The following is a 25,747-nucleotide window of genomic DNA, read 5'->3' on the forward strand; positions in this document are numbered from 1 at the left end:
TATATGTTTGGCCATAACACTACTTCCAAATTAAGCTAACAATTAGATGCGAGATGAGACTAACTGAGCAACAGCATGTTGAAGGGTCACGGAGACTGAACTTGAGTCAAAATCAATTACAATGGTTCTATTCGACATTAAAATGAATTAAGTGACTCGTTGCAACACTGATATAAATTGTCAACGTCAACTTGAAACTGAAGAACAAAGTTGAAGGCATAGTCCGTTAACATCAAATCCGAAAAACTCGATTTTGAGTGACCTTTTCGATTTCTCCAACCGTGGGTCAAGTAGGCTACATGGGTGGGCATGAATATGCTCTACTCGTGGGCCACAGTGGCATTTGATACTGCCGTTTGCAACACTTAAAAGAATAGTCCAGGTCAAAATTTCTTTTTGATATGTAAAAGAGGAATATAATCTTAGCATTCTATTTATATTTGCATTCAATTCCTATGTACATTTTTTGAGGTATTGACTGTTGAAGTCACGGTTATGTTCTACCATAAGTGAACGTAAAGCAAACAGGTGTGATGTCATAGTTGCACACTGACAAATAATGTTTTGTTTTTTCTTTATTTTTCAGTCTATTAATTTGAGCTAGGATTGGATAGGGTTACTTGTTTTGTCTTACGGGTATGTGAAGTTTATAAAATACCAATACCTATGGTACATACTACAGTCACATTATAGATGCATCCATGATCCAATTGTGGAGTATAAAATAAGACGTACATCTGATTCACGAGATTAAAATGAATATAATTTCTTTAGTATTTCAGGAAAATAATATAATATTCAACTCCATACAATGGCGTGCACAAGGGGTAGGGGAAGGGGAACCATTATCCATGACTGCCATGACCATGATCATACATTTGCCTTTTTTTCGTTCAATGCGCATTTGAGCGTCGTACACGCCACTTTAAAGCACTGGCGCTATTTCAGTTTACAGTTTGATCACTGCTCGTACATAATTGATTGACCGACTGCTGCACAAAATAAATTGGTCAAGTTTTGCAGAACTGCTAGTGTTAGACCAGGCCGACAGAGAACAGGAACGCTGACGTGACTGGGTAAAATTATTACAAGGCCCACGTTTGGTCATCACTTACTTAAGAAAATATCTAACTGTCGAAGCTCGTGTTTAGACTTTTTGCAATATTCTCTTGCAAAGTATCAGCTCAGGAGAAACCTAGCCTAACCGCCCTAGGCTGTACTGTAGTAGGGCTAAAGTTAGGCCTACAGTAGGGTTACCTGTGTTTGTTAGAGTTAGGCTTAGCACTTGACTTGAGAATATCGCAACACAAATGTATAATGCCTCGTAGACCTAGACTCACTTAAGGCTTGGCTAAACACCCAGGCCAACTGGTTTTTTCATGTTATCGTAAAAACAAACCGACGCCTAGACAATGGACTTTGGCATGGTAGAAATAAGAATACGGTTATTTCGTGTGTTCCCTAAATTCGCGTAGCCTACTGTTATACCCATTAGTACATGTATTAACTATTATGTAATAACGTAGCTTCACAGATAGGCACTGTGGTTGCTGTGTTCATTAGTCAAAATTTAACAACATACTCAATCGCAATTTAATCTAGGCTTAGAGAGTCTTAAAGAAAAAGGCAAAAGTTCCCTCATTGACACTAGGCCTAAGTAACATCAATTTTGTATTTTGAGACACCCTCTGGGATGATTTCACCCATTAAGTGGAATTATACAGTAAACTTCAACTCATGCTCAAAGTTAGAGATATTTTTCCTTGCTTCATGCAGTTTGACAACCAACCTGTACACCTAACTTTTTTTTAAATATTTTTGTTTAGTTTGTGTAGTTCTGTGCTGGGATTTTCTATGGTTGAGCATTCCATGGGACATGTGCCCATCTTGACCCTTTAACCTGTTATGTTAAGTAAAATTCTCTCTATTTACGGTGGAATTTGGTCAAACCAATAATAAAATCATATCACTATAAAGGATAGCACTAAATAGCTTGACAAAATCAACGTGATCCTCATCATGGATATCCTTGAAAAGGACATTAATGCTCATGGTTACTATCGCAAATTGTCCATATACCATCACTAGTACTAGCCTAAATTTAGACAAGTTCCTAGCCCAGCTATGGATCAACAAATTTAGGCAACACATGTGCAGCTGCAGACTAGACACTGAAGTGTGAGGCTGACTTAGTTTTAGGCCTAGGCCACTGTGTTAGTCAGCCGTGTTCTCAAATTGTAACTTTTGTTGAATGCAAGTTTATTTATACCTGGGCATAGATACTGTACACAACTCAGAATTGTGTAGTTAAAAGGAGAAGAGGTACAAAGAATAGAATACCCTGCCAATTTGAATCTCAGTTGGCCTCTGGGGGCACACTAGGATGGAGGCACAGTGGACACTTTTTTTTTTTTTATTATTCTCAGTAAATGCAGTCAACATTAAATCATCAATACAGTTTAAGACTGCCACTGGGACTATACCCAGAACCAGGACAAAGTGAACTTATATTTTTGTAACACATTTTGTTTTCAAAATAAGAAAAATTTCATCTCTCCACTGGAACTGCGACTGAGCCTTCACCCCAGACTGGGGCCCATTGGAATTTTGTTGTTATTGTATGTATCATGTTGTGTTGTTTTCAAATGTAACTTTCATCTCTAACTGAGACTGAAAATTCTATGGAATCACCTACTTGCAGGTTAAAACTAAATATAGGCTAAAGCAAACTCAGAGAAATTGTTGTATCGCTTCAACCTTTAAAAAAACATAAACACCATAATACGAATAGTGACACTAACAACTGTCTTGTGTACAGAAGTCCTTAGGCACAGAAGTAAAGTTGATCTAGCTGGCTTGCAATTTTGACAGACAAGGAAAAGTTTGTTAAAACTTAGGGTAGATGGTAGACCTAGCCTAGCCCACCTTTAGCACATACAAACCCAGGTAATTAAACTAATTCAATTAGCAATATAACTTAAATATATATATCTCATACTACAGTCTTTCAGTTGATTCTATCATGCCATGGCATATATAGGGAGGCCTAGATTTAACCTGGGAGTTCACCAGTTTTACTTTAGACTTAGTTATTTAAGCAAAGCAAACCTACCAGTTTTCTTTTCTAATTAGGTAATGATTTTTAATATCATTTATTGATTCCTTGCCGGAAGCAGAAGGAATCTATGCGCGATGGTGATGGTGTGTTTATGTATGTGACACTTGCTGGTAAACATGGTAACTCAAAAAGTTAATGGTGGATTAACTTCATACTATGTATTTGGATCCATCTTTTTGAGTACATGTATCCAGTATTGTTTTCTGTGAAGTTCAATGGTCATTTGAGGTCAACAGATGTCACATCTGAAAACTTTGTGAACACGATAACTCCAAAAGTACATCTTTGTTGAACTTCATAAATGGTATGCAGATACAGCTTGTTGAGTACAAGAACCCCATATTGAAATTGCTGGAGGTCAATGGTCAACATTTTCATGCAAGTCTGAAAATTGTAAACACAAGTACATCTTTCTTGAACATAATATTACTTAATATGTAGATCCAGTTTGGTGAGTGCAAGAATCCTATCGAAATTGGTAGAGGTCACATGAGGTCAACAGGCATCAAAGTCTGAAAACCTTTGAAACAGAATAACTCCAAAATTAAAGGTACAATTAATCTGTGAATTCTTCAAAACTCTGATTTTCTTTTGGTGAACAAAGTTTGGTCAAATTCAGTTCTGTGAAGGGGCTCTATAGGTCTTCAACAAAACATACCTGGCATCCAGGTAATGAAAACTGCTTCAGAGTTCATACTCTTGCTTTAGATGTGCACTTCAACCTCCTATAAAGTTTTCTCCCTCTGAGCTTCAAGGGGTCAACAGGTTATCTCAATTGGGCCCAAACTGGCTGAAGGGGTCAACAGGTTTTCTCAAATGGAGGTCAAGGTGGCCATTTTCTCAAAAATATTTCACATCATATAAACAATGTCATGTAACTCTGAACAACTATTTTAAGAGATTTGCCAGCTCAAAGTTGGTAGACTATGTCTATATTTCACAAAGGAAGACTGTTCTTTCTGGATATTGAAACATTTTGGTTTAAAATTCTATACTGTAAAATCCTTCATGGGTGAATGACATGGTTGATCCCTTTTAAGGATTTCTACAAAATCTTTTCTGATTCACATTTAATTCTTGGACAAATTGAACACACTTGTTCTACGTAAGTCAGATAGTTACAGTATTTTGACTTTTGAGCTAATTGTATGGCAAGGAATCACAAAGCTAACTGGCTGTCATTGTGGTATAATCTGACCGTCACACATAATCTGCAGCCCAGTAAAATTATTACTAGAATAGTTAATTGATTCAGTGATTGATAATATTGCTTATCTGTTTGCTCTCTTTTGCTTGATTAGGTCAAGATGGTTCTCCACTTGGTGAGGGAGTTTTGGTGGCTTTCAGTTCCCTTTACAGCAGCCGCTATTGGAATGTATCTTGATAAACAGCAGTCTGTGAGGTACAGTGGTCTGAAGAACCAGACAAAACTCTACCAGAGACAAATCAAGGAAGGAGAAGATGTGTGGAAATAGAAGTATTGAACCAAACAAAACAATCTTGAAATAATATGTAAAATGTGTGGCTTCAGAGGACACCGATGAATTGAGCTTTCATAGTCTAGGAGTGGAGCTATGAAAGATTTATTACCATCACAAGACCTGTGGAATCTCGTGGGTATTTCTTGAGTGACAATTCCAGCTTGGCAAAGGCACAGAGAATGAAAGGCAAAAGGAACAAGAATGGATGGTTCTGTAAAGGTTGCAGAACTTCAGATGGCTTTATGCAATTGCACTTTATGCTGTTTTAAGTTAATCTTTCAATGTCAAAGAAACTGTACCAAATGAAAAGTTCAATGAAGAATTGATAGGGATGAGCCCCATGGTAGAAGTGCAAGATAAGATAACATAACATTGGACTGTTGGTTACTGGTTGGAATCCTATTCTAGCCATTACATTCCTTGTTTCACACACCTTTCTGCTCCTTTAAGAAAGATCTTCTGTACAGTCAAGTTACCTCAAATTGTATGTCAAAACTATCTTGTTTTCAAGTGTAAGTTTAATAGGCATGACACGTCATTACCATGATTGTATGCATATGCTTGACGGTGGATTGTGCTTCCTTCACATCCTCAAGATGTATACCCATTTATGAGGTTGACTGGAACATTTGCCTGGATATTTAACAAACCAAAATTAAATGCTTTCCTCTCAGATAAGGTCCTAATCCTATGTACCTGATTGCAGTGCTTATACCCCCCTCTCTCCACTTATTGACCCCCCCCCCTTCACTTATTGAAGTTTTCAAGCTATGAGCAGTCCTGATTATAGAAAGTTACAAATGTTCAAAAAACACTGAATTAACATGTACTTTCATAGTGATTTATCTATTGGTATGAATACCATAATATTGTTGAACTATGTATTCTTGTTCCTTTGTGTGTGGAAGACTAAAAAAAGAAAATAGAAAATATTTTAAGAAATGTTTGAGCATTTTATTGAAATGATCTTGCTACTAGAAAAGACCAAAGAAGAATAAATATTCACTTCCAAAGCAGGACTTGGACAGCTGTTCTAATGATTACAGTGGGTTAAGGAGACAGAAGTACCAATGGTTATACATAAAATACGTCATATGAAAATAAGCCCTCCAAAGTATGATTTATTAGTGTAACTGACTGACTGTTTTATCCAACATAACCTTAAAACAGGTTTACCTGGTAATCAGGTATTACAAGATAGCAAAACATGAAAAGTCGGTGATGAAATGTCTACATGAGACATACCTAATTGTTCTAGTCGTAACACATTCTACGCTCTACCAAGATTTTAAAATAACTTGCTGCATAGTTGGAAGGCTTGTGAAGTGAAGGCTAGCAGGGATATGATCTACCAAAGATTTGCCATATCAGGAACATGCTAGTTCAGGTTGTATTATTGGAACATGCTAGTTCAGGTTGTATTATTGGAATAATTTGCAACAGTTCCTTATTTTCTACTAGCTTTCTCAAATTGGTCACATAAATATAAAAACTTCCTACCAGTAAAAAATCTGTTAGGCTATACACGCAGATGAAATTTGCAAGTTAAAGTCCAAGGTTTGATTAAGGAAACTTTCTTGAAGAGGTGATAATGGTCTTTTATACAGCACAGAGAATACATTAGGCGGTAGGCTATGGAAGGTAGGTTCAACGCATGGAGAGTAGTTGTTTGCTTTTATATTTAGCTGATTGTTCAATCTGTTTTAAGGCAGCACCTCTGATCTTAGCATGATACAGTCTCTGTTGTAAACTGTCCTGTCTCTTGAGCTCTCCTCCATTCAGATTTCTTTCTCTCAGAGGGTGATGGCCATTCTCTTTACCCTGAGCAACAAAGCGAACTTTGCGCTTTCCTTTTTGATCGGCACAAAGGGCAACTGGATGTATCTCGTCCTGGAAATCTGAGCAGTGTACAAAACAAAAAATAAAATTGGTACATAACGAAACATACTTCAAGTAAAACGAACATTTCGGTGACTCATATTACAAAAGATGAGCCAGGGAATAACTTATCTGATATCTCAATCCACAAATGAGTTTAATTGCTGCAGAGATGTTTTGCACTCAGGCGTTCAGTATTTTATATTGAGCAAAATTTATGCATCTCAAAGTGCTAGAATAGTACCAAAGGTGCTGCAATTCCAAATTTCTTTGTATATATAATTGATTCTTGGGTTCCATCAAAAGTTCTATTTTGATTCTTAGAGATGTTTCATTTCAATTAATTTAAAAAATTTTTTTTTTTTTACTATCACTTTGTCAAGGTGGTAGACTAGCATTCGAGTTTAGACACATTGATGAAGCCTATAGTGAGCCTACAAATATTGTGAAAGAAATGGCTGTTCTGATGGATCTCCAACTTTCAGAAAGTCATTTGCGTCCCTCAGCTAATTCAGACTGTCACATAAAATACTGTGTAATCACAACGAATGTGTAGTCTTTAATTTGTCATCAGAATGCCAAAACTAAAAAGCTGAATATTTTGGTGAAGAGCTAATTCAGCTAGGAATTAGACCTAAGCCATAAGGCATTTAACAAACATAGCCCTGCGTTGCTAAGCAAGGATTTAACTACTTCTTAAAACAGCTGTATCATCCACTGCTCGCTTGTTTTTGCAATTTTGTCAAAAATTGTAAGAACATGGATGTTGCGATACAAATTAGTGGGAAATAAATTCCAACTTTATTTTAGCTCTTGAAAAGGTGTTTGGGTTAGAATTATTTTATTTTAAGGGGCTTGGAGAAGGATTTTTCTATGTAACTAATTGTTAAATGCATTGAGAAATCCGTCTAGATATCTCAACTTGTGTCCAGATTAATGCAATGGCGGGTTTGTCATTAAAAATCACTTGTACTGTAACAAGGCTAATCCTTTCAACCATTCCTCCCTCCCCTGCCCCCCCCTTCCCAATGATAGTTTCTAAATTCTAACAGTGATGTAACCATGTTTATCCTGGCAGTCCAATTAAGTTGGTTCACCCCACTCTTGGACTAATTTCGTAACCATCCCATTTCTTCAACTTTTGGAATTTGATATTGAATCAATGATAATATTTCACCGAAAGGTAAATATTCATGTTTCTAGCACATTGTTCTTTTGATATCAAACCAAAATAAGGTTGCAACTAATCAGAGGCCAAAATAAAACTTTCATAAGAGTATTATTGACATGTATAAAACAAAAGTGCAAAGTGTCAAACTTTACAATCCTCAAGTTATTAATGAAATTTGATATGACTTTGCCATCCAAAAACAAAAAAGTGATGAAAACTAAAGTAAAAACCTACTCCATGTCTTTTGACTGTACATGATAGGTGTTGGGAATTTTCAAATCCACAAAAAGACGAAAGGAATAACACAATAGAGAACACTGATTTCAACAAATGCTGCAAAATTACATTTACACAAATACAAAGCTAAATACAAGAAATACAATGATAAAGTAAAGACTGACAATAGGAATTAATCACATTGTGTTCAATTGCCCAAGAGTTGACATTGAACCAGATATTTAGTGTATCGTGGGATTTTTCATATTATCACTGAATATCTTATTGTAAGGATTTCATCAATTGATAAAGAAGATGAACAACAAAGGAAAACAAAGGAAACAAACCATTTAACAAAGAGTGGAAACAAAGCCACCTTTTACAAAGGAGTTCACAAGCAACACACATACATATATATATGTAACATATAAATAAAGCTATGTATTTGGACATTCAAGTTCTTGGAATTGGTTTCATATTCTATTTTGAGGAAAAATAAGAAGATACAAAAATTTACACAAGAATAAAGAAAATAATAATACTAGTAATAGCACCAAAAATATATACTGTATTTACTTGGTTCAAACTAATAGTCTCAAGAAAAATCAGAACTGGAGAAGTTATGAACTAAACTTTCACGCATCCTGAAAATGACTTTCAAATTGTCAAGCCTAATAATTTGATTAAATCACCTTAAAATGATGACTGGTCAACAGAATGGCAATGTCTTAGCGGAGAGTTGTGTTTGATTGGCCAAGTTTCCGGGACTTTCCGGGAATAGTGACCAATGTGACTGAGTTATGACAACAATGATTACACCTATGTTATTTATAAATTGGCTTATTTACATTCTTTTTTTGTGTGTGTGTACAAGGTGACAGGGTTTGACCTTCTAGTCATAGCAGGATCTTCAAGTGTATTCCGATGAAGTTCACAGATTTATGCTAAGATATGGAAGGATTGATTGTTGCTGCTTTTATCACTATTTAGATAAAACCTGTTTACAATTGAGGTGACTATTTTGATTAAATACGGTAGCGATGTACTATAATTGGAGGTCATATTTTTCAAATCAATCAAATCAAACATAACCAGTATTGTGAAATACAACACAAGAGATCATACAATCACTACAATAACCACTCTCCATCGGTAACCGTTTTCTTCAGTCAATGAATTGGTCAAATTTCGATGGGAGACACCAATACGATTGGTAGCAAAAAGCATTGATAGAAAGATCAGTCTACATACAGTCCCCACAAATAATAGTGTCTCGCATCTGTGAATTTATTTCTGTGAGCTGATCATTTGGACTCAAGAAAATAGGGAAGATCTACGAAAGGGTTTTGAAGATGGAGGTAACGGTCTTAGAGGTACGTGGTTCAAATCATCGGGAAGCGAACATAATCTGAAGGCTCTACCTGTCTGTTTGCGGAGCTCCATGACTCTGTCGTTGGTCTTCAGCTGCTGGTATTCCTTCAGCAATGACTCTGCCCTGTTTGGTGAAAAATGGAATAGGTCTGAGAGTGGGATAGTACTGATGTCCACTAGTTCAGATCACTTTGAAATTTTCAATACAAGAAATTAAACCAGGGAAAAACAATTTCTACAGTTTTTGAAATTCATTCCTTTCATTCTCACGCAAATGACAGATCTTAGGATTTCTTTGCAGGGAGAAGGACAACACAGATCGGAAAGATTTTTTTCCCAACCTACATCAATAAACACCGATGTGTACTATTACCCCGGACAACTGACACAAGACATAACTATTTATTGCTAATTGTATTTATATTGCTATTTTTAGTTACCTGGTGCAATTTTTTGTATTGTTTGATATATTTTAGGTATTTATTTCTGTACAGCGCTTTGAGATTTTAATGGAAAGCGCTTTATAAATAGCATGTATTATTATTATTATTATTATTATCTGTATACTCTTTGCTTGTCACCTGCTCAGCTTTTCTCGTGCCATATTTTCTCTCAGTTCTAGTCGTTTCTCTTTTGCGTCCAGTTCCTGCTGTCTCTCGTTGAGTTGAAACTCTCCGAGTCTCAGCTGTTCTTCCCTCCGGTGTAAGTCCTCTCTCTTATCTTTGTCATCGGACCTTGGGACTGGACTGACTCTCTTTTCCTCTTCTTTGGGAACGGAGGGTGCCTGGATCTTTGGATGGTGGAGTAGTTCCTCGATGGACGGTCTTAATATTGGCTGGGTAGTGTCACAAGAATAATTAACACTTATTTAGTTTGGATTTAAAAAACTTTGGTCATTATACTTATATGGTATTGATGCTTCAGCCAGAGTTTACAGAGAAAGTAGTAAACCCACTTCAGAATTGCTTGCATGACTGACATAGTCAAACTCAAATACTATTATTTTCGCAGCAATTGTTTCTGAATGTCTTTCTCTGAACTTCTTTTTACAATTTAATATCTCAAACCAAACATACTTCTACCCCCCCCCCCCCCCTTACCAAATGACAAAAAAATAAGGGAAGAAATAAAAAACACACCCATACAATACCCAAAATTGTTTGTGGCATTGATAGCTTCACAGGAGATGTGTGTGAGAATGTTTCTGAGAATCTCAAAATTGCCATTTGGTTTTGGGATTATAACTTCAATACGGAACATTTTGTATTCGACAAGCTTAATGTATTTATTTCCTTTTAAAGTTTGTGCCAGATTCTTTGAGGTTTCTGGTGTGACTTCCATGGACTAAACTGACCGATTATCAGTTAGACGAGGCTATTTTTCATGAGCAGATTACGTGTAATGTTAGCTTCTAGTTTCGAGTTATCGCAACTTAAGTTTTGAGCGCGATTTATCAAACTTCCAAAGTGTAATCGCGACTACTGGCGATTAATTGATTATGACTATCAGGTACTCACATTGACTCTTAGCATGGATGAGATGATATCGTTAAGTACATTAGAATACTGAGATGGTAGCCTCTTAAATCTTCCTTCTCTTATCTTCGTCGCTAATATCTTCTGATCTGGTGCAGTGAATGGAGGGCTGTGAAGAAAGAAGAAAAAAAGCTGTTTATCTTCCTTCAAGTTTCACATTTTTATTCAGTAATGTTGGTTTCCTTGAGAAGCTAACAATTTTTTGGTATATATATTTCTAAGCTTAATGTTGCATTCAAAGCAGCAATTTCCCAAATTTGACACATTTCAAGAAACTCTATATGCTCTGTTAACAGTCCCTATTAATAAACACATTCATCATTACCAACCTTTTGTTCTTTAAAGAAAACCATTAAACAACAGATCTATGGGCTCACTAATCTTTAAATATAATGGACAAACTTCTTCATGAAAGACAAAATCCTTCAATCTCAAAATGTTACAAACAAATCCTTTTCCCCATTAAGTGTGCTGAGAATTTGCTGCCCCACAGAGAAAACATCACTAAAAGAGCAACAGAGAATGGTTTATCCAATATGGCAATGAAAAATGGTCAAATTGCTTCACAAGTGGGTGGATGGATCATAGACCTACCATTATTTTTGTTTTATTTCAGTATCTTGAAAGTGATGGAAGGTGATACCAATGTATCATTTTACCAATTGATTTTAGTTACAATGCACTGAATTTGATGTCAACAACAAGTCGTCCACCAGATGACCTACAAATCTGATTTTGGTCCTCCTAATCGAAATTTGTTCGTCTCGGGCAACCTTAAAAAATTGCCATGCAACAGTAACATGGTACTTAATATTTCTTGTGTTTTCTAATCAGACCCCATTCTCATTCCAAAAATCTCAAATTCAATATTTGATATCTGTCATGCTTTTAATACTGTTCAGTAATTTAGAATAAAGTTGATACCAGTTTCAATAATTTGGGACAAACCTTAACGAACACGACTCATAAAGTAAGCATCCCAGAGACCAGATGTCAGACTTCTCGTTATAAGAGGCGTGGTTCATTTGTTCCTGGAAGAAAGAATCAAAGATACATATGATCAAATATATTAACAATGTTGAATGGAAGAAGAGGGATATGAAAAGCTCTCAGTGAGTGCAGGGTTCCCTCTGAATCTAAAAGATATATATAAACTCACCTTAAATGATCCTGCCATGAAGCCTAGACACCAACATTTCTATAACATTGATGGTTTTGCCACCTAGATTATATCCTTGATCATCTTTGTGCTTTTCAACTCAACTGATAATATATTTGATGTTATGTTATGTGGCCTTCATGCTTGTCAACATTCAAAGTAGGAACTGGCTCTTGATTGCAATAATTGACAAATGTCATCCAGCAAAGAACAACAAGTTGAGTCCTATACTGCATTACTACATATTATCCCAAAGACAATAATATCAATATAAACCAGTGTTTAATTGTTCGGTTGCATTGTACACCGAACACACAAACTATGATGATTATGATAACCTGGGGAGTAGTGAACAAAGTGTCCGTCATTACCCCACAATTTCTCACAAACTTTGCACCCAAGATAAGATTACTGTATCTGGTGAGGCAGGCATGAAGACAGAGACCTTTGTTGTCAATGTTTTAATAAAAGAAGAAAGCAAGTTACTTACTGGTGACATATAATAAGGCGTGCCAACAAAAGTCTTGGCAAAACTTGTTTCGTGATTTAGCACTCTGGCCAGTCCGAAGTCTCCGAGTTTGACGTTGTGTGTTAGATCCAAGAAAACATTTGCTGGTTTCAGATCTCTGTGTAGTATTGCTTTACCCTGCACTCTTTTATGACATTCTTGTAGTGCCAAAGTGACTTGCTTTAGGATCTTCCAAATGAAATCTTCTTCCAGAAATTTTCTGCAAAGGAAAATTTAAGCGGGCATCATCTAGTATTGCCTCCAAATATGCCAACAAATATGACAGAAGGGCCACGCATGTAATACATTTCATTCAGATGAAGTTATTGTATTATCTAAATTTAACTGTTCCTCTAAGTTTCTCAAATAATTTGGAACAACTGCCATTTAGGGACTTTTCATATATTTGTTTTCCATTTTGTATGTTTTTGGTACCAGTAAATAGCCTGAATTCTGAGGTGTGCATACTGTACAGTATAACAAATCTGTGATGTAAAATGTTACAGGGGGTCTCATTTTTTACTCATCAACCACTGCAAGACAATTATGACAGAATTCTCAAACACAACGGTTTTGGCTCCTTGTCCCTTGCAGTGACTCACCTATCTTTCCTGCACTTTGTGATGAGCGAACCAAGATCACCACCTTCGCAGAACTCCATGATAATGTAGATGGTGGTACCTGCTCGGTCCACAACTCTGTCATAATACCTCACAATGTGCTCATGTTTCAATCCTCGCAGAAGATTCACCTCTGACACTAACAGCTGCTTTTCTGCATCTGTCATTGTTCCATAGTCTATCTCCTTCCATACTAGAACCTAGTGAAAATAACAGACTGTACATGTTAAATCATTATAGACCCGGATCAGTGTTTAACAGACCTGTGAGAATAGGAAACTATACGTAAACATTTAAAATTAAGCCTCCCGCTGGGGTGTGCTGGTCAAAAGTGTGCTGATAAACATGATTAGAGAGCAGGTTTAACAACGCAGAATGTAAGACTTTCAGTTCATACTTTATCACGTTTGTGTTCATAATGAAAAGGTCCTATAGTCTATATTCACACATTATGTCAGAATTCCAGAGCCAAATTTTACCAAACTGTATTTCATACTTTTACAGAATTTTTAACCTTCAAAGCACTCAATTTCCTGTAACGAGTGGTAAATGTTGTATAAATGCATTCTTTAAAAACAAATCAATTGATCAGTTTCCAGCACAGCTTGCTTGAAGCCACAGCTTGCTTGAAGCCATACTATGCTTTGCAGAATAAGAGTCCAAATGAGGTCTACTGCTTACACTGTTACAGGATAAAATTTTACTTTTTTATATTTATGGTGAAATATGGAAACAGATCATGAGATCTATGTTACTTTGCACTAAAATGATGACCCTGTAGAAGCAGGATCACTACTGTAGCCTTTGGATGCCTGCTGTGTCAACAACTCTTAAGCCCATCAAACTAGAATAAGGTCTAGGCTACTAAGTTTGTAGCCTAAAGCATCAAAAGGCCTTAGGCTATGATGTATTGTTATTAACACTCACACTTTCAATATGAAGTTTACCATATAGTCGTTAAGGATTAGACTAGAGAAGGCAAGAAGCTTGCACAATAGAGTAGTATTAGGTAACAAAGTGGCTATTGTTACGACTAGTCGTAAGAATAATTCCCTACTACGCATGCGCAGTTGCTATTTTCATGACCAGGAGTACTATTTTTACGACGAGGAGAAACAATAATTTCCGGTTAGGGTTAGGGTAAGGGTTAGGATTGAGGTTTAGGGTTATGTTTAGGGTTAGGGTTACCCCTACTACATGCGCAGTTGCTTTATTTACTTTACTTCGCTTGAATTTGCCTTTGTCGTAAGAATAGTTTATAAATAATTGTTACGACTCGTCGTAAGAATAGCCACGGCCATTAGGTAACGTTCTGCAATTAGACTTAAATGGTTAGGATTACACTTAATTATAGGCTATATGGTGCAACTTGCAAGCTCATGACATTTTCTAGTGTAGCCTACATTAGCATCTGTGATTAATAATAACTAACATGTGGGTGTGCCATTCTACTAATACTGTGTAATAATTTAGTAATAAACCTAGTACGTAACAGATTGGTGAAGCGCTTGTGATGTTGGTATCGGAGGTTAGGCCCAGACTAGCCTTACAAAGGTAAGAATGGATGTTAGGTTTAAGCCTAGGCTATCCCCAAACGTTAGGGTAGCTAACCAAATATTTACCTTTCCGTCCGTTTTTCTGCGAATTTTTTTACAAGTTCCGAAAGTTCCGCTGCCGATGCCTGCTATAACTTCGTAGTCACTTAATTTTGATGACGGCATTTTATCTCTGATGAAACTTCAATGAAATCCAAGTAATATTCCTTTCTGGACGTCTTAATTGGTAGTAGTTAGTGCTTTGCAGTATATATATGGTATGGGCCTAGGCTATGTTAAACAAAAACTGTGTTGAATCTTTTAAATATCCCTCTCGTCGTCTAACTAAAAAGACGGCGCTATTCATTTTTAAGTATTTTTTCCTGGCAACGCCGAACCTGTTGCCGTTGCGTACACAAGATCTATCGTTAAAATTAACAAATTTAGGTTTTCATGAGGGCGAAAGCTCGGGGAGGGGATGGGGCGAGTCTCAGAGACTTTTAATAGTCGCAAGTTCATGACCTTCCAGTAACACAAAAACAGTGATCGTTTCTGTAGAACATGCCTATATGACCGCGAGAATAGGCGAAAACCGTCCACACATTATTTGTACCTGTTCAATATTTGATAAGCATCTTTATTGTCTACCCTTCCACTTATGCAATTCTTTAAATTATCTTTTGTGTTAGAGATACACTGCTATTTTTGAGCTCAAAAGCACTTTGGCAGTGTATATATATATATATATATGTAGCCTAGTAATGAGATTTTTAACGCAAGATTCTGAATACTCCACACGTTAGATTATTAATTAGTGTTAGACATCAGCTGATTGAATGATTACCAAACATTTGTCTTTTTGTTATTCATGGTTAAGATTCAAGTTAAAATTAATTGCGTAAGAATTCCAAGTAAGAAATAATCCTATCGATATGTTTTGCTTCTGTACGAAAACCTCAGTTGTCATAGAAAGAAATAAATGCTGTAAGATATTTTCTCACCATATGGCAGAGCTCTTAGGATCACTTTCCTTTATAATCATTGTAAACATGAAAAAATCTTTTGTTTTCGTGGCCTACGCTTGAAACACTGTCTCTAGTTTAATTGAGACTTCCCCCACCTTACAAAAATGTTAAAGTATTTGCCAAGCCCGAACATCATAAGTGTACGCATTGAAACAGAAATACTGTTTTTGACATTGCATTAACAAATGTAATAAACTAATGGATACTTTGTAGTGAAACGTGACAATTCGTAGTGATTTTATCCTTGAACAGTCAGTGTATGACCAGAGGCTGAATAATTGTGTTTCATATAAACAGTGGAAAGCAGGAGGGGGGGGGGTAGGGGTGAACACATTTAAGATATGATAATGAATAGAGGTAGACACTGAAGACTAAGGGGGAAATTATATTGACAGTGTTATTATTATAGCAACAAAAGTATTTCCAGTTTGCTCATGTAGTCTTTGTTAGCTTCAAAATATAGTGGCTTATATACTCTGTCTATATGAAGGTCTATGCCAGTGTTGTGTGGATCAATTCGGGGGAGAATGGAAAGTAGGGATATATATATATATATATATATAGATAGATAGATAGATAGATAGATATATATATATATATAACCTTACCTGCTTTCATCTGTTGAATCTCTCGAAATGTCAACGTATCCCTAAACACCTTATACGGTTAGATTACAATCATAAAGTCACTGCGTGATATAACAATGTCTAAATTGTCTATAAAGCTGTTGCATTTGATTAACACTTGTGTTATCATGGAAAAATTTACTTTAACTTTGTTTTTCTCCCTGTCTTCAGCAGCCTGCACCCACGCCCCCCCCCCCACCTCATATAAATGAAACAACCACGAGCAAAATTAATTCAGTCTATTGAACAAACCTTACTTATAGCTATACAATATGAGAAACGGGATTATACGCGCATCACAAACTGAAAATTTTATAAAGTGGAAGGGTGGACAATAAAGATGCTTATCAAATACTTTTAAATTACTGCTTGCTGTATCACTTATTCCGCCTCAGCGAGTATATACTGTGAGAGTAATTGGCATTAGTATAGAACCGTCTGCATGGCCCTGGGAAGACAGTCGAGTTGTAAACTGACTTTGTTAGTATCACACGATAACACGGTAAACATTTTAACAATATTTGACGTGTTTTCAAGTTACGCGAAACGCAGCAACTCGACTATTTGTTAGTTATGGCCAATATATAATAATATTATCGTCGCTGATACTTGTCAACTCAACAACAACAACAACAAAAATCGACTTGTTTTTATCTACCGTGCAACACGAAAATTAGGCCTGTATGTTTGTCATCTAGCAAAAAAGATCGTATTTTTGACGTATTGTCAAATAACGTGCGTAACTGGTCGTCAACGCGACAAAAAATATACAAATTTGTCGAAATATCGCGTTATAAGAAAAAGCTAAATCTACAGCTCGCATGTCCCTACAGAACCGCACCGTGGTATATATAGGATTGCCTCCAAGACACTGATTTGTATAGATTAAAGTGAATTAGCATAATATATAGTTCAGCACGCATTTTAGGACCGTAGGTGTACGAATTTGGTTAGACATAATAGCAGCACGATATCAGCGTGATAAATTGACTGGAATTTATCTACTGTCAGACATTTCCCATGCATATATAGTTAATTATTAGAGCATATAATGATTGGTATCATCAAAATATAAACGGGTTCATCCATTGAGAAACTTATTCATGTTTTATTGATCTCGTCAATTGTTAATTTGCATCGTGTGAGACAACAAGCCGATCAGAAATCGAAGTGTATTCCCTTTTAACTTGGATTAACTAGTCAAGACGGTTGGACAACAGGAAACAGCAATAGCCTATCGCAGTCTCTGCTATAAGCCTATGTCCAAATGGTATAACCTGCAGTATCATACATGTTATCAGTTCCACACTAATTATTACAATACTGGGGCTTCGAGAACAGTCCAACCCGTCAAAGGATGCATACCAGTTGCGTCCGCTGGATTTCAAAGATACAGGAGGAGTGGAATATACCCCTAGACTGACATAGGAAGGGCATATTGAACCTTTATGGAAGGCGAAGAGAAGGTGTATGGGTAGCCCTGTTCACATGAGCATATAGATATGTTGCTGGATCAACTACCCAGTCACTTGGCTCTGATGTTCAATGGCGGTACCAGCCTAGGCAATCTGGGAGGGGAAACTTGGAGGCAAGGGAAATTTTGGGGTGCAAAATATACAACACTGATATGGGGAGCGGTCCTAGTAAGGGGAGGGGGTGTCTCATTTGGGAATTTGTCTACAAATAAAGTGACTTAGATACAAAATGGTGCTATCATTTGACAATTTTTCACATAGGGCTTTCTAACCTAAAATATTGCAATTTTATGGCGAGCGAGAATTGTTTTCGAAGTTTGACAAACTGAGTGTTACGGTACGTTGCACACACCTCACACTAGATATACAATCACACTGTGTCATACTGCCTCATACGAAGCTTTTGAAATGTTGCCTACTGTATAGGTCCGCTATTGTGGACTATACATTAGTATACATACCCACTTGTAAGAGTCGTGACCTATAGTGTAAACACCTTTTGTAAACATGTCAGAGAATTAGTGGTCTGGTCTACTTTGGAAGTAGCTACAAGTTTATGGTTTGTTTATAACTGGCAGAGATAACATAAATAAATGCACAAAAGGCATCATGATCCACTTGGTAGCTGTGTTTACTTATACATATGCCTATAGCCTAGGCCTATATTTTGGATTAGTACCATACAGATCTGGGTGGGGATGAATGGTTTCAGAGTCTAATGCATTGTATTGGAAGCTGTTTCTCATACAAAGCTAGCTCTATATATTTTGGATAAGTAAAATTGAATGATTGAATGGGGAGGGGTAACCTCCCCCCCCCCCGGCCCCGGGTAGCGCCGCCACTGCTGATGTCGAAACTGACGTCTGCGTTATAGAAATATTTGACCTGCAATGAAGGGTGGAACTTTATCGAATCAAAACTTAATGTTGTTGCGATATTAAGTCACCCACCCTGTGGCGACCTTCTAAACTATAGAAATACTGTACAGTTAATTCACAATAAAAAACGTTCCCACGTGCATGCAGTTCACCTTGACTTTCCGTCTCATCTGGGAATTCATTTCGCTGGCAAGTTGGGACCCTTAATCCGTGAACGTAATACTATACTGCGAACCTTTTATCGAAAGTGCACATGGCGAACACTTTAATGGGCAGAATTGACAATAATGTTATTGTAAATCCTAACAGGCCATTTCCCCTATTCGTTTCGAGGTAGTTGCTCAAGTTACACAAACATCTTTTTAGAAAGCGACCAAAGTTCAAACTGCTCAGACGTTACAGTGCACAATTGTATACAGGCTATAGGTATATGAGCATCTGCCATACACCTTGCTGCATGTAATGGTATAGACCAGGAGTACATATTATTTGTGTTATACGGGAGTGTCGAGTTCTTGTGTCAATATAAATCTTTTAGTATGAAATTCTGCATGTTTACAACGTTTTGAAGTTCGAAAGCTTGAAAAGCGAGGACGGGTCTTCTTATCAAAGAGGTCAAGGTCGGTTCGGCATTGAGGATGTTAACGTTGTGTATATTATAAGAGCTCACGTGAAATGCTCAATCATGTACCGGTATTCACTTGCTGTAGATTAATAATACCCTTGCTGTAGAATATTGTGTGTTTGGATGCTCTATATACACGGATATCTGACGTCATAAGCTGAGGGCGACCTATCACCTTTAACGTGAACTTATTTACGCCGGATGGTTTCCAGATCAAAACAACGGACGGCAAGCCACATGTTTTCCATGCAGTCGTTTTTCGCTGTTTTTACCTCATGCATATGGAATAAACTCCGCATTGACTATACGTCATAAATTGTAGTACTTCATGAAGTTGTATATATTGAGATGTTTTCTCAACTGTTCACCATATAAATTCTGAATTAACCACACTGGGAACCAGCCAGATAACTTATGCGTTTAATTATAGCATACGACTACATGCACGCACGCATTAACCCGTCGATATGTCATCGCCATTTATTGCTAATTCATAAAGAAAATATTTACGGTAGCATAGATGAACTGAGCTATACTCGCTGTAGGTAATTATATCAATGATTTTATGATCTTAGCGTACTGTCTTTATTATCTTGTATTAAAATTTACTTTTTGAATTCCATCTACATGCAATGGTTATATAATATTATATTTCATCAGGACAAATTGATTCCAGCTGAGAGCTGTCGCACAACCTTTACGTGGAGGTATTCATTACCCGTCGATAGCTAATAACTTGGACCGTTTTTACGCAATGGTTAACTACAAACAATACAGGGGAAAATGAACGCGACCCAATGACCACAGTACGTGATTCTTCGAATCCATCTTTACATGAAAGTAGGCCTAGGGCCTATACAAGCGTACCATGCATGGGTGCATAGCGTTGTTGAAGTTGTGGATATGTTGTGCATGGATATCTGTTGAAATCCAGTAACTTAGTGGAAGTCAAGTTTTCACTATAACACCCCCCCCCCCCACTCACATTTTACTTCCATTATAGTAGAACACTGCATATGCTGTAGCCTGTCATCACCTATCGGTCAAGCCACCCTGTCTTACAATTTGTAATTTGAATTTTTCTTTCGGCAAGCTTTCCGCGAAAAGTACAATGGATGGCTTACGTTGGCCACTATAGTACTGGACTTGGGAAATGTTTATGATTGTTATAACTTTATTATTTATAATATGTTGAAAGCAATGAAACAAATTGGCTAGAAACGCCTGTACCAGCTGTACGGGAAGACCTGGCGGCCGGAAGTATATTTGGAATATTCACTAATGATACATAAGCACATATTAAACCTGTCAGGTATTTACGTCTCTTAACACATTTAATACGGCGTCATCATTTCCAAGTCGAGACCTTTCCACTGACGCACTGAATATTTTAACGGTATGTCAAGCACGCAGTTTGTTGGGGGAACTACGAGGGGAAGGCTTTCGTAAAACAGAAGCTCCTTAACAACAACCTTTTCATTACAAGTTTACGTATAGTAATTACTATGGATATAGTATACCCTGGTAATTGACTCAAAACAATCCATTGAACAACTTCAGACTTAGCGCCAATCGGTCTGTCCAGTGAAGTTCACTCAACCATTCTTCGCTGTATGATGAACAATTGATATTCTTTGCTGCTGATATTACGCAATCTGATATATAGTCAACGGATCGAAGACCAATATATAATTACTGGACTCCATCTGCTTATTTTAATTTCATCGAGGTATAAAACAATCATTGTTTTCAATACCCGTGGATTCGTATGTGTATACACCGCATGAGACAAATCTTGTTCTTTCGAAAATCATCAGACCGATCGTCTATATCTGAAGCTACTCCGGCTAATAGCATTCTGGAAACAATAGCGGGTTGATAAAATCAATGTAAAAAATATTGCAACTATACTTACAACAAAACCGTGTGAAAAGTTAGTGGATATTCAACAGATATTGATTAAAACGATATACTATAACAGCTAGACGAGCTCCGTTTGGATTGTGTGACATAGTAGTTATAAGTCGTGTCGCGGACGATTTGTCATGTTATATGACTTTATCTTTACATATATATGTATATACATATATTTATAGTTGAATGTGTAGCCTATATATTGTATTGGTTTCTCGTACACCGGTGTCACGCTTTGGTGTTAAGTTCGAAGTGACATGAGTTATGCCTACACAACTCACAGCGTGTTAAGTTCGTTTGTTCGTGGACGGTTTTCTGTTACGGCATGTCTTTTCTCTGAGGTAACGCGTATTCACATAGGACAGGTTTGTTTTGAAGTTGGATATCAGAGTTCGCTTCGCTGTAGCCTAATTGTCGAACATTTCATAACATTTTCATGACCCTCGAGTTTCGGAAGGAAACCGCCTACGTGCAAGTACGTTTACATTCTATGCTGATCAAGGCCTATCATTCAAATTGCGGAATCTCTATAAAACAAGACGTTTGCATGGATGCCGCGACGCACTCGGCCCAGATCTTATCCCGCCTCCGTTGGCGAACTGAAAGAACAAGACAATGCGCGGGCTGTCGCCGCGGCGGAGGCGGCCGCGGCACTGGTACCGAAACCACCATTGGACCAACAGTTCAGCGAAGAAGGAGTCGAGAAACGGATAACATTCCCAACACAGGTACGTTTCCATTCAGCGGTGAGGCAAGAAGACAATGTGGAATTATACAAACTTTTAGAACTAAACGGAAACATATTAGACGTAAATGCTACCAACCATCAAAAGATGACCCCGCTTCACCAGGCGGTGGCCAATCGAAATTTAGATACAGTGAAGATTCTTCTCTGTCATGGTGCCGACTGTAATATTCAAGACATTAGGGGACATTCTCCACTTCACGCAGCCGCAGCTAGTGGTTTTAAGCAAGCTGTCAGCTTGATGATTCTCTTTGGCGCCAATTTATCGTTGCTAACTAATGACAGGTTACTTCCGGCCGACGTTGCTAAGGACACGACCACTACCAATATGCTTATGAAGGAAATGTGTAGGCAAATTCAGCACGAGCTGTTCATGGACAAATATGGATTTATCTTTCGAGGAATAGAACAATGGCAGAGGTTTTCGTCTTTTTGTTGTGAAGTAATTTTCATTACTTGGTCTACATTAAAATCTTTTGCTCTTGACATTTATAATCGTGCTAAAGACGATGGGGGAGGGGATAACACGTAGGCTAGTGTATGCTGTTGTTAGCTCTTGAAAAGTGCATGTGTGTGTGATTTACGGAAAGTCGAATGGTGGCTGTGGCTAGCTAATTACTTTCGGTTACGTAGACCAGTTTAAATATCATCAGTAGCCTATAAACTGCCACAAAATATGTTAGAAAGTGCGGTTATGGTCACCAATGCACAAATAGGGCAATAAAAACGTTACAGAAATACAAATTAAAATTGTCTGTTAGACTCGCCTGAGCTGGGCGCTAGTACAAAATAAAAGTGTTTCCTTGAAAGGGTCCAAGCCTCACGGGCTTTTAAAATGTCAGGAAAGTCCTTTATACTCAAAGCAGTTAGCATATCAACTTTGATCATAATTCTTTAAGATCTAAACGCAATATACCGTGCAGTTTGAAACTTAAAATAACCTAGGAAATTTCTCTTAGATTCAGCAACATAACAACAACACCGATGAAAACTTTGCAATATAGTACTGTATTCAATACCAGCCACACTATATACTACTGTTACTGTTGACCGATATAGCAATATAACGCAGTATAGAATTGTGATTTGAGAAAATAATCAAAAGAAAAACAAGACCGCCCTGTTTACCGTACGGTTTAAAAAAAAAAACTTCTTTATACGAATTACAGTGGTATACGCTTCTCAACACATAAGAGGGCTTATAGGCTAGTATAGGCAGAGGTCAACATCCTGACTGTTATCATCGGCCTTTCCTATAGCGCGCTAAGAATGACTTTTCAAAAGTACTTTTTTCTGGAGGACCTTTAACCTTTTCCACAGACTTCTAGGAATGTTAAACTGAGATAATAAACTATCTCTGAGATAGAAAGTGCTGTTGAGAGTGGTATATGACCGTAAAAGAAGTCTATAAAAGTTTTAAGTAAGCGGGGTTATTTGTTTGCTGACTGTTTAGACCATTTGGATGTGATATTGATGGCTTGAAACACATTCCCAGGAGTATGCTCATTTTCCTGCATGTATTCAACAAATTAAACTGTAATACAAAATGTGTAATACGTTAACAGAGTGGATGGTACGTTTGGTAAATTCAGATTTACCAAACCCGAGTATTTCAAGATTTCAGTTTATCAAACTAAGTGTGACCCCCCCCCCCCCACCCTAGATGCTTCTCCAAATTTAAGTATTGATTTCAGTCGGTTCTCAGCAAAGTTTGTCGCCAAAACACCTTTCTAGTGAACTAAACATTGTTATGGAATATTATTCAACGACCATCGAAAAAGGTATGAAAATTAACTGAAGTAGCTAATTTAAGCTGTAACACAAAGACCAACATATTGTAGTACACTGAGACTGAGACGAATTGATGTCTGATTTTTGTTTACGGAATTGTGAACGATTCCATATAGACACAGGTATAATTTAATGCACCAATACTATTTTATTGATATATACCACAAATTCTTTTCCATATAAAATTCATTTAAAATGACACATCTGTGTAATGCACTCTGCAAATGATTTTGTACCATTAACGTTAAAAAACAACTCCCCCCCCCCCACACACACACACACAATCACACACCACAACCTTCCATAAGCCCTAAAGAAAAGAGTGCTGTGGATTTGTTTATACAGTTATTTCGCTTTTAACGATAGTCAGGTTTTAAACAAGCTCAATCAAGTTCAATATTTTTTTTATTAGGCCAGTTCCTCTCTGCAGGCCCAATATTAACGTTAATTTAGTGTTTTTCAAATTATAATAACTCAACTACCCAATGTTCTTTTAACTTCAAATAAATAAGAAAGTATTGGATGACATTCAATGCAATTTGCCATTGACAAGATTGAGGCATTACATGTCTTATAAATTAGCTGTATTGAGTTTTGTTTACATCTGAGAAACTGACGTCATGATCTGCGAGTTAGACTTATATCGTATAGTCCAGTCACTTTAATCAATGTGCCTCATATGTTATAAGAGCCATTTCTCGAAAAAAAGAAAAGTGACATGTGGAAAAACGACATGGACTGTACTTTCAAAGGTCTACACTGACATATTATATCAAAAATGAATTTTTGTGCCTATAAAGCATCTACCTGCATCTACCTGCATATAGATAAAGTAATAGTTGAAATTTCAACAGTATTAACCACAAATATGCTAGTAAGTCAGAAAATGGTCACCCATGGTAATATTTCAACAATCGTTTTACTGCCCTTCTGAAAGCAGTTACCCTAGCCGGGATACATAATTGTGTATTTTAATAATAGCTCTCAATGTCTGGGAAAGATATGACGAATCAGAGCCTCTACGAAAGTACTTTTGACACTTCTAGCAATGTTGAGTATTCTAGAATCTCTGGTCACTCAATATGCTGATGATCTGTAAACTATTCTCTCATCATGTGTACAACAGAAAGAAATGTGCAGTTGCTTTCTCGTACTGTCGAACGTTATATGTATGAGCCCTTATAGAGTGCATGATTAAAACTGACCTGTTCGTTTATTACTCTAAACTTATCATTTCTTCTTACCACAGGTTGTTCAAGGTTGACATTGAATACTTTTATTGGATATTCCTGATCACCTCTCCATGATAGGCTTTAAAAGGGGATAAAATAATTAGTATCAGTTTTGAGGGTTCTTCTAGCATTATTTGAGTATTTTTCTGATATTTGGCCAAACATATGCAAGCCATTATATGGTACATATATATGAACTATATTTGTTTTACCTCTTAGTTTAATTCATTTTTTATTTCATTTCACGCATAACCTTGCCGTAATTGTCAATTATAAAGTTATAGTCAATAATTAGGTCATATACGGCATAGCTGGATATGAGAAAATCTTAATATAAGCAATTGAACACAAATATAAATAGAACCAGAATGCAATGGTCTTTTAGACTAATTATACTGGTTAATTGATGCGGGAAAAGAATAAAGAGTAAAATATAACAAAATCTCAACAGTTATAGGAATGTTAGAATTCCTTGTTAAACAAGATTGGCAAACTCTACCGTTATCTGTCTCCGTGGGAGTATATATATGTTATCAAACTACTTAAGGTCTATAAATTGTAGCAGAAAGGATCGTCCCTTGTCAAGATTGTAGACTGGCTCGCTCAGTTTATGTTACCGTTCAACTTTGCAAAAAAAAGGCGATTTTCATCAATATTATGGGTATATGTGGTCGACCTGGGTTAGATATATAGACACAGAGTGAACCCATGACGTCATATCCATGTTCGTAACCGTACCGTTAACAATTTTCGGAGGGTTGTGGTTATATTCAAATGTTATTTTCTCTTAATCTGTAATCCATACAGTCACATGAGTATCAATATATGTTTTGGGTGAAGTGTT

At 36.8% G+C, this 25,747-nt stretch overlaps 2 protein-coding genes and 1 long non-coding RNA gene across 3 annotated transcripts; 2 read left to right on the forward strand and 1 right to left on the reverse strand.

The window, feature by feature from the left end:
- The first annotated feature begins 114 nt into the window (after nucleotides 1–114).
- LOC139971192 (uncharacterized) lies at nucleotides 115–5,541 on the forward strand. Its single transcript, XR_011794328.1, has 2 exons — nucleotides 115–1,076; nucleotides 4,420–5,541. It is a non-coding gene; the product is annotated as an uncharacterized lncRNA (long non-coding RNA).
- LOC139971174 (serine/threonine-protein kinase Nek2-like) lies at nucleotides 5,532–14,897 on the reverse strand. Its single transcript, XM_071977421.1, has 8 exons — nucleotides 14,680–14,897; nucleotides 13,040–13,257; nucleotides 12,420–12,657; nucleotides 11,719–11,801; nucleotides 10,753–10,879; nucleotides 9,817–10,070; nucleotides 9,286–9,359; nucleotides 5,532–6,497 (listed from the first exon to the last, which is right to left on the reverse strand). Exons 1-8 carry the CDS (start codon nucleotides 14,776–14,778, stop codon nucleotides 6,247–6,249), a joined length of 1,344 nt encoding a protein of 447 aa, XP_071833522.1. The 5' UTR covers nucleotides 14,779–14,897; the 3' UTR covers nucleotides 5,532–6,246.
- A 3,712-nt stretch (nucleotides 14,898–18,609) lies between these two features.
- Nucleotides 18,610–25,747, forward strand: LOC139971194 (uncharacterized). Its single transcript, XM_071977450.1, has 2 exons — nucleotides 18,610–19,061; nucleotides 19,882–25,747. Exon 2 carries the CDS (start codon nucleotides 21,687–21,689, stop codon nucleotides 22,410–22,412), a length of 726 nt encoding a protein of 241 aa, XP_071833551.1. The 5' UTR covers nucleotides 18,610–19,061; nucleotides 19,882–21,686; the 3' UTR covers nucleotides 22,413–25,747.

This window comes from Apostichopus japonicus, chromosome 8, assembly GCF_037975245.1.
Source record: "Apostichopus japonicus isolate 1M-3 chromosome 8, ASM3797524v1, whole genome shotgun sequence".
NCBI classification, from domain to species: domain Eukaryota; kingdom Metazoa; phylum Echinodermata; class Holothuroidea; order Aspidochirotida; family Stichopodidae; genus Apostichopus; species Apostichopus japonicus.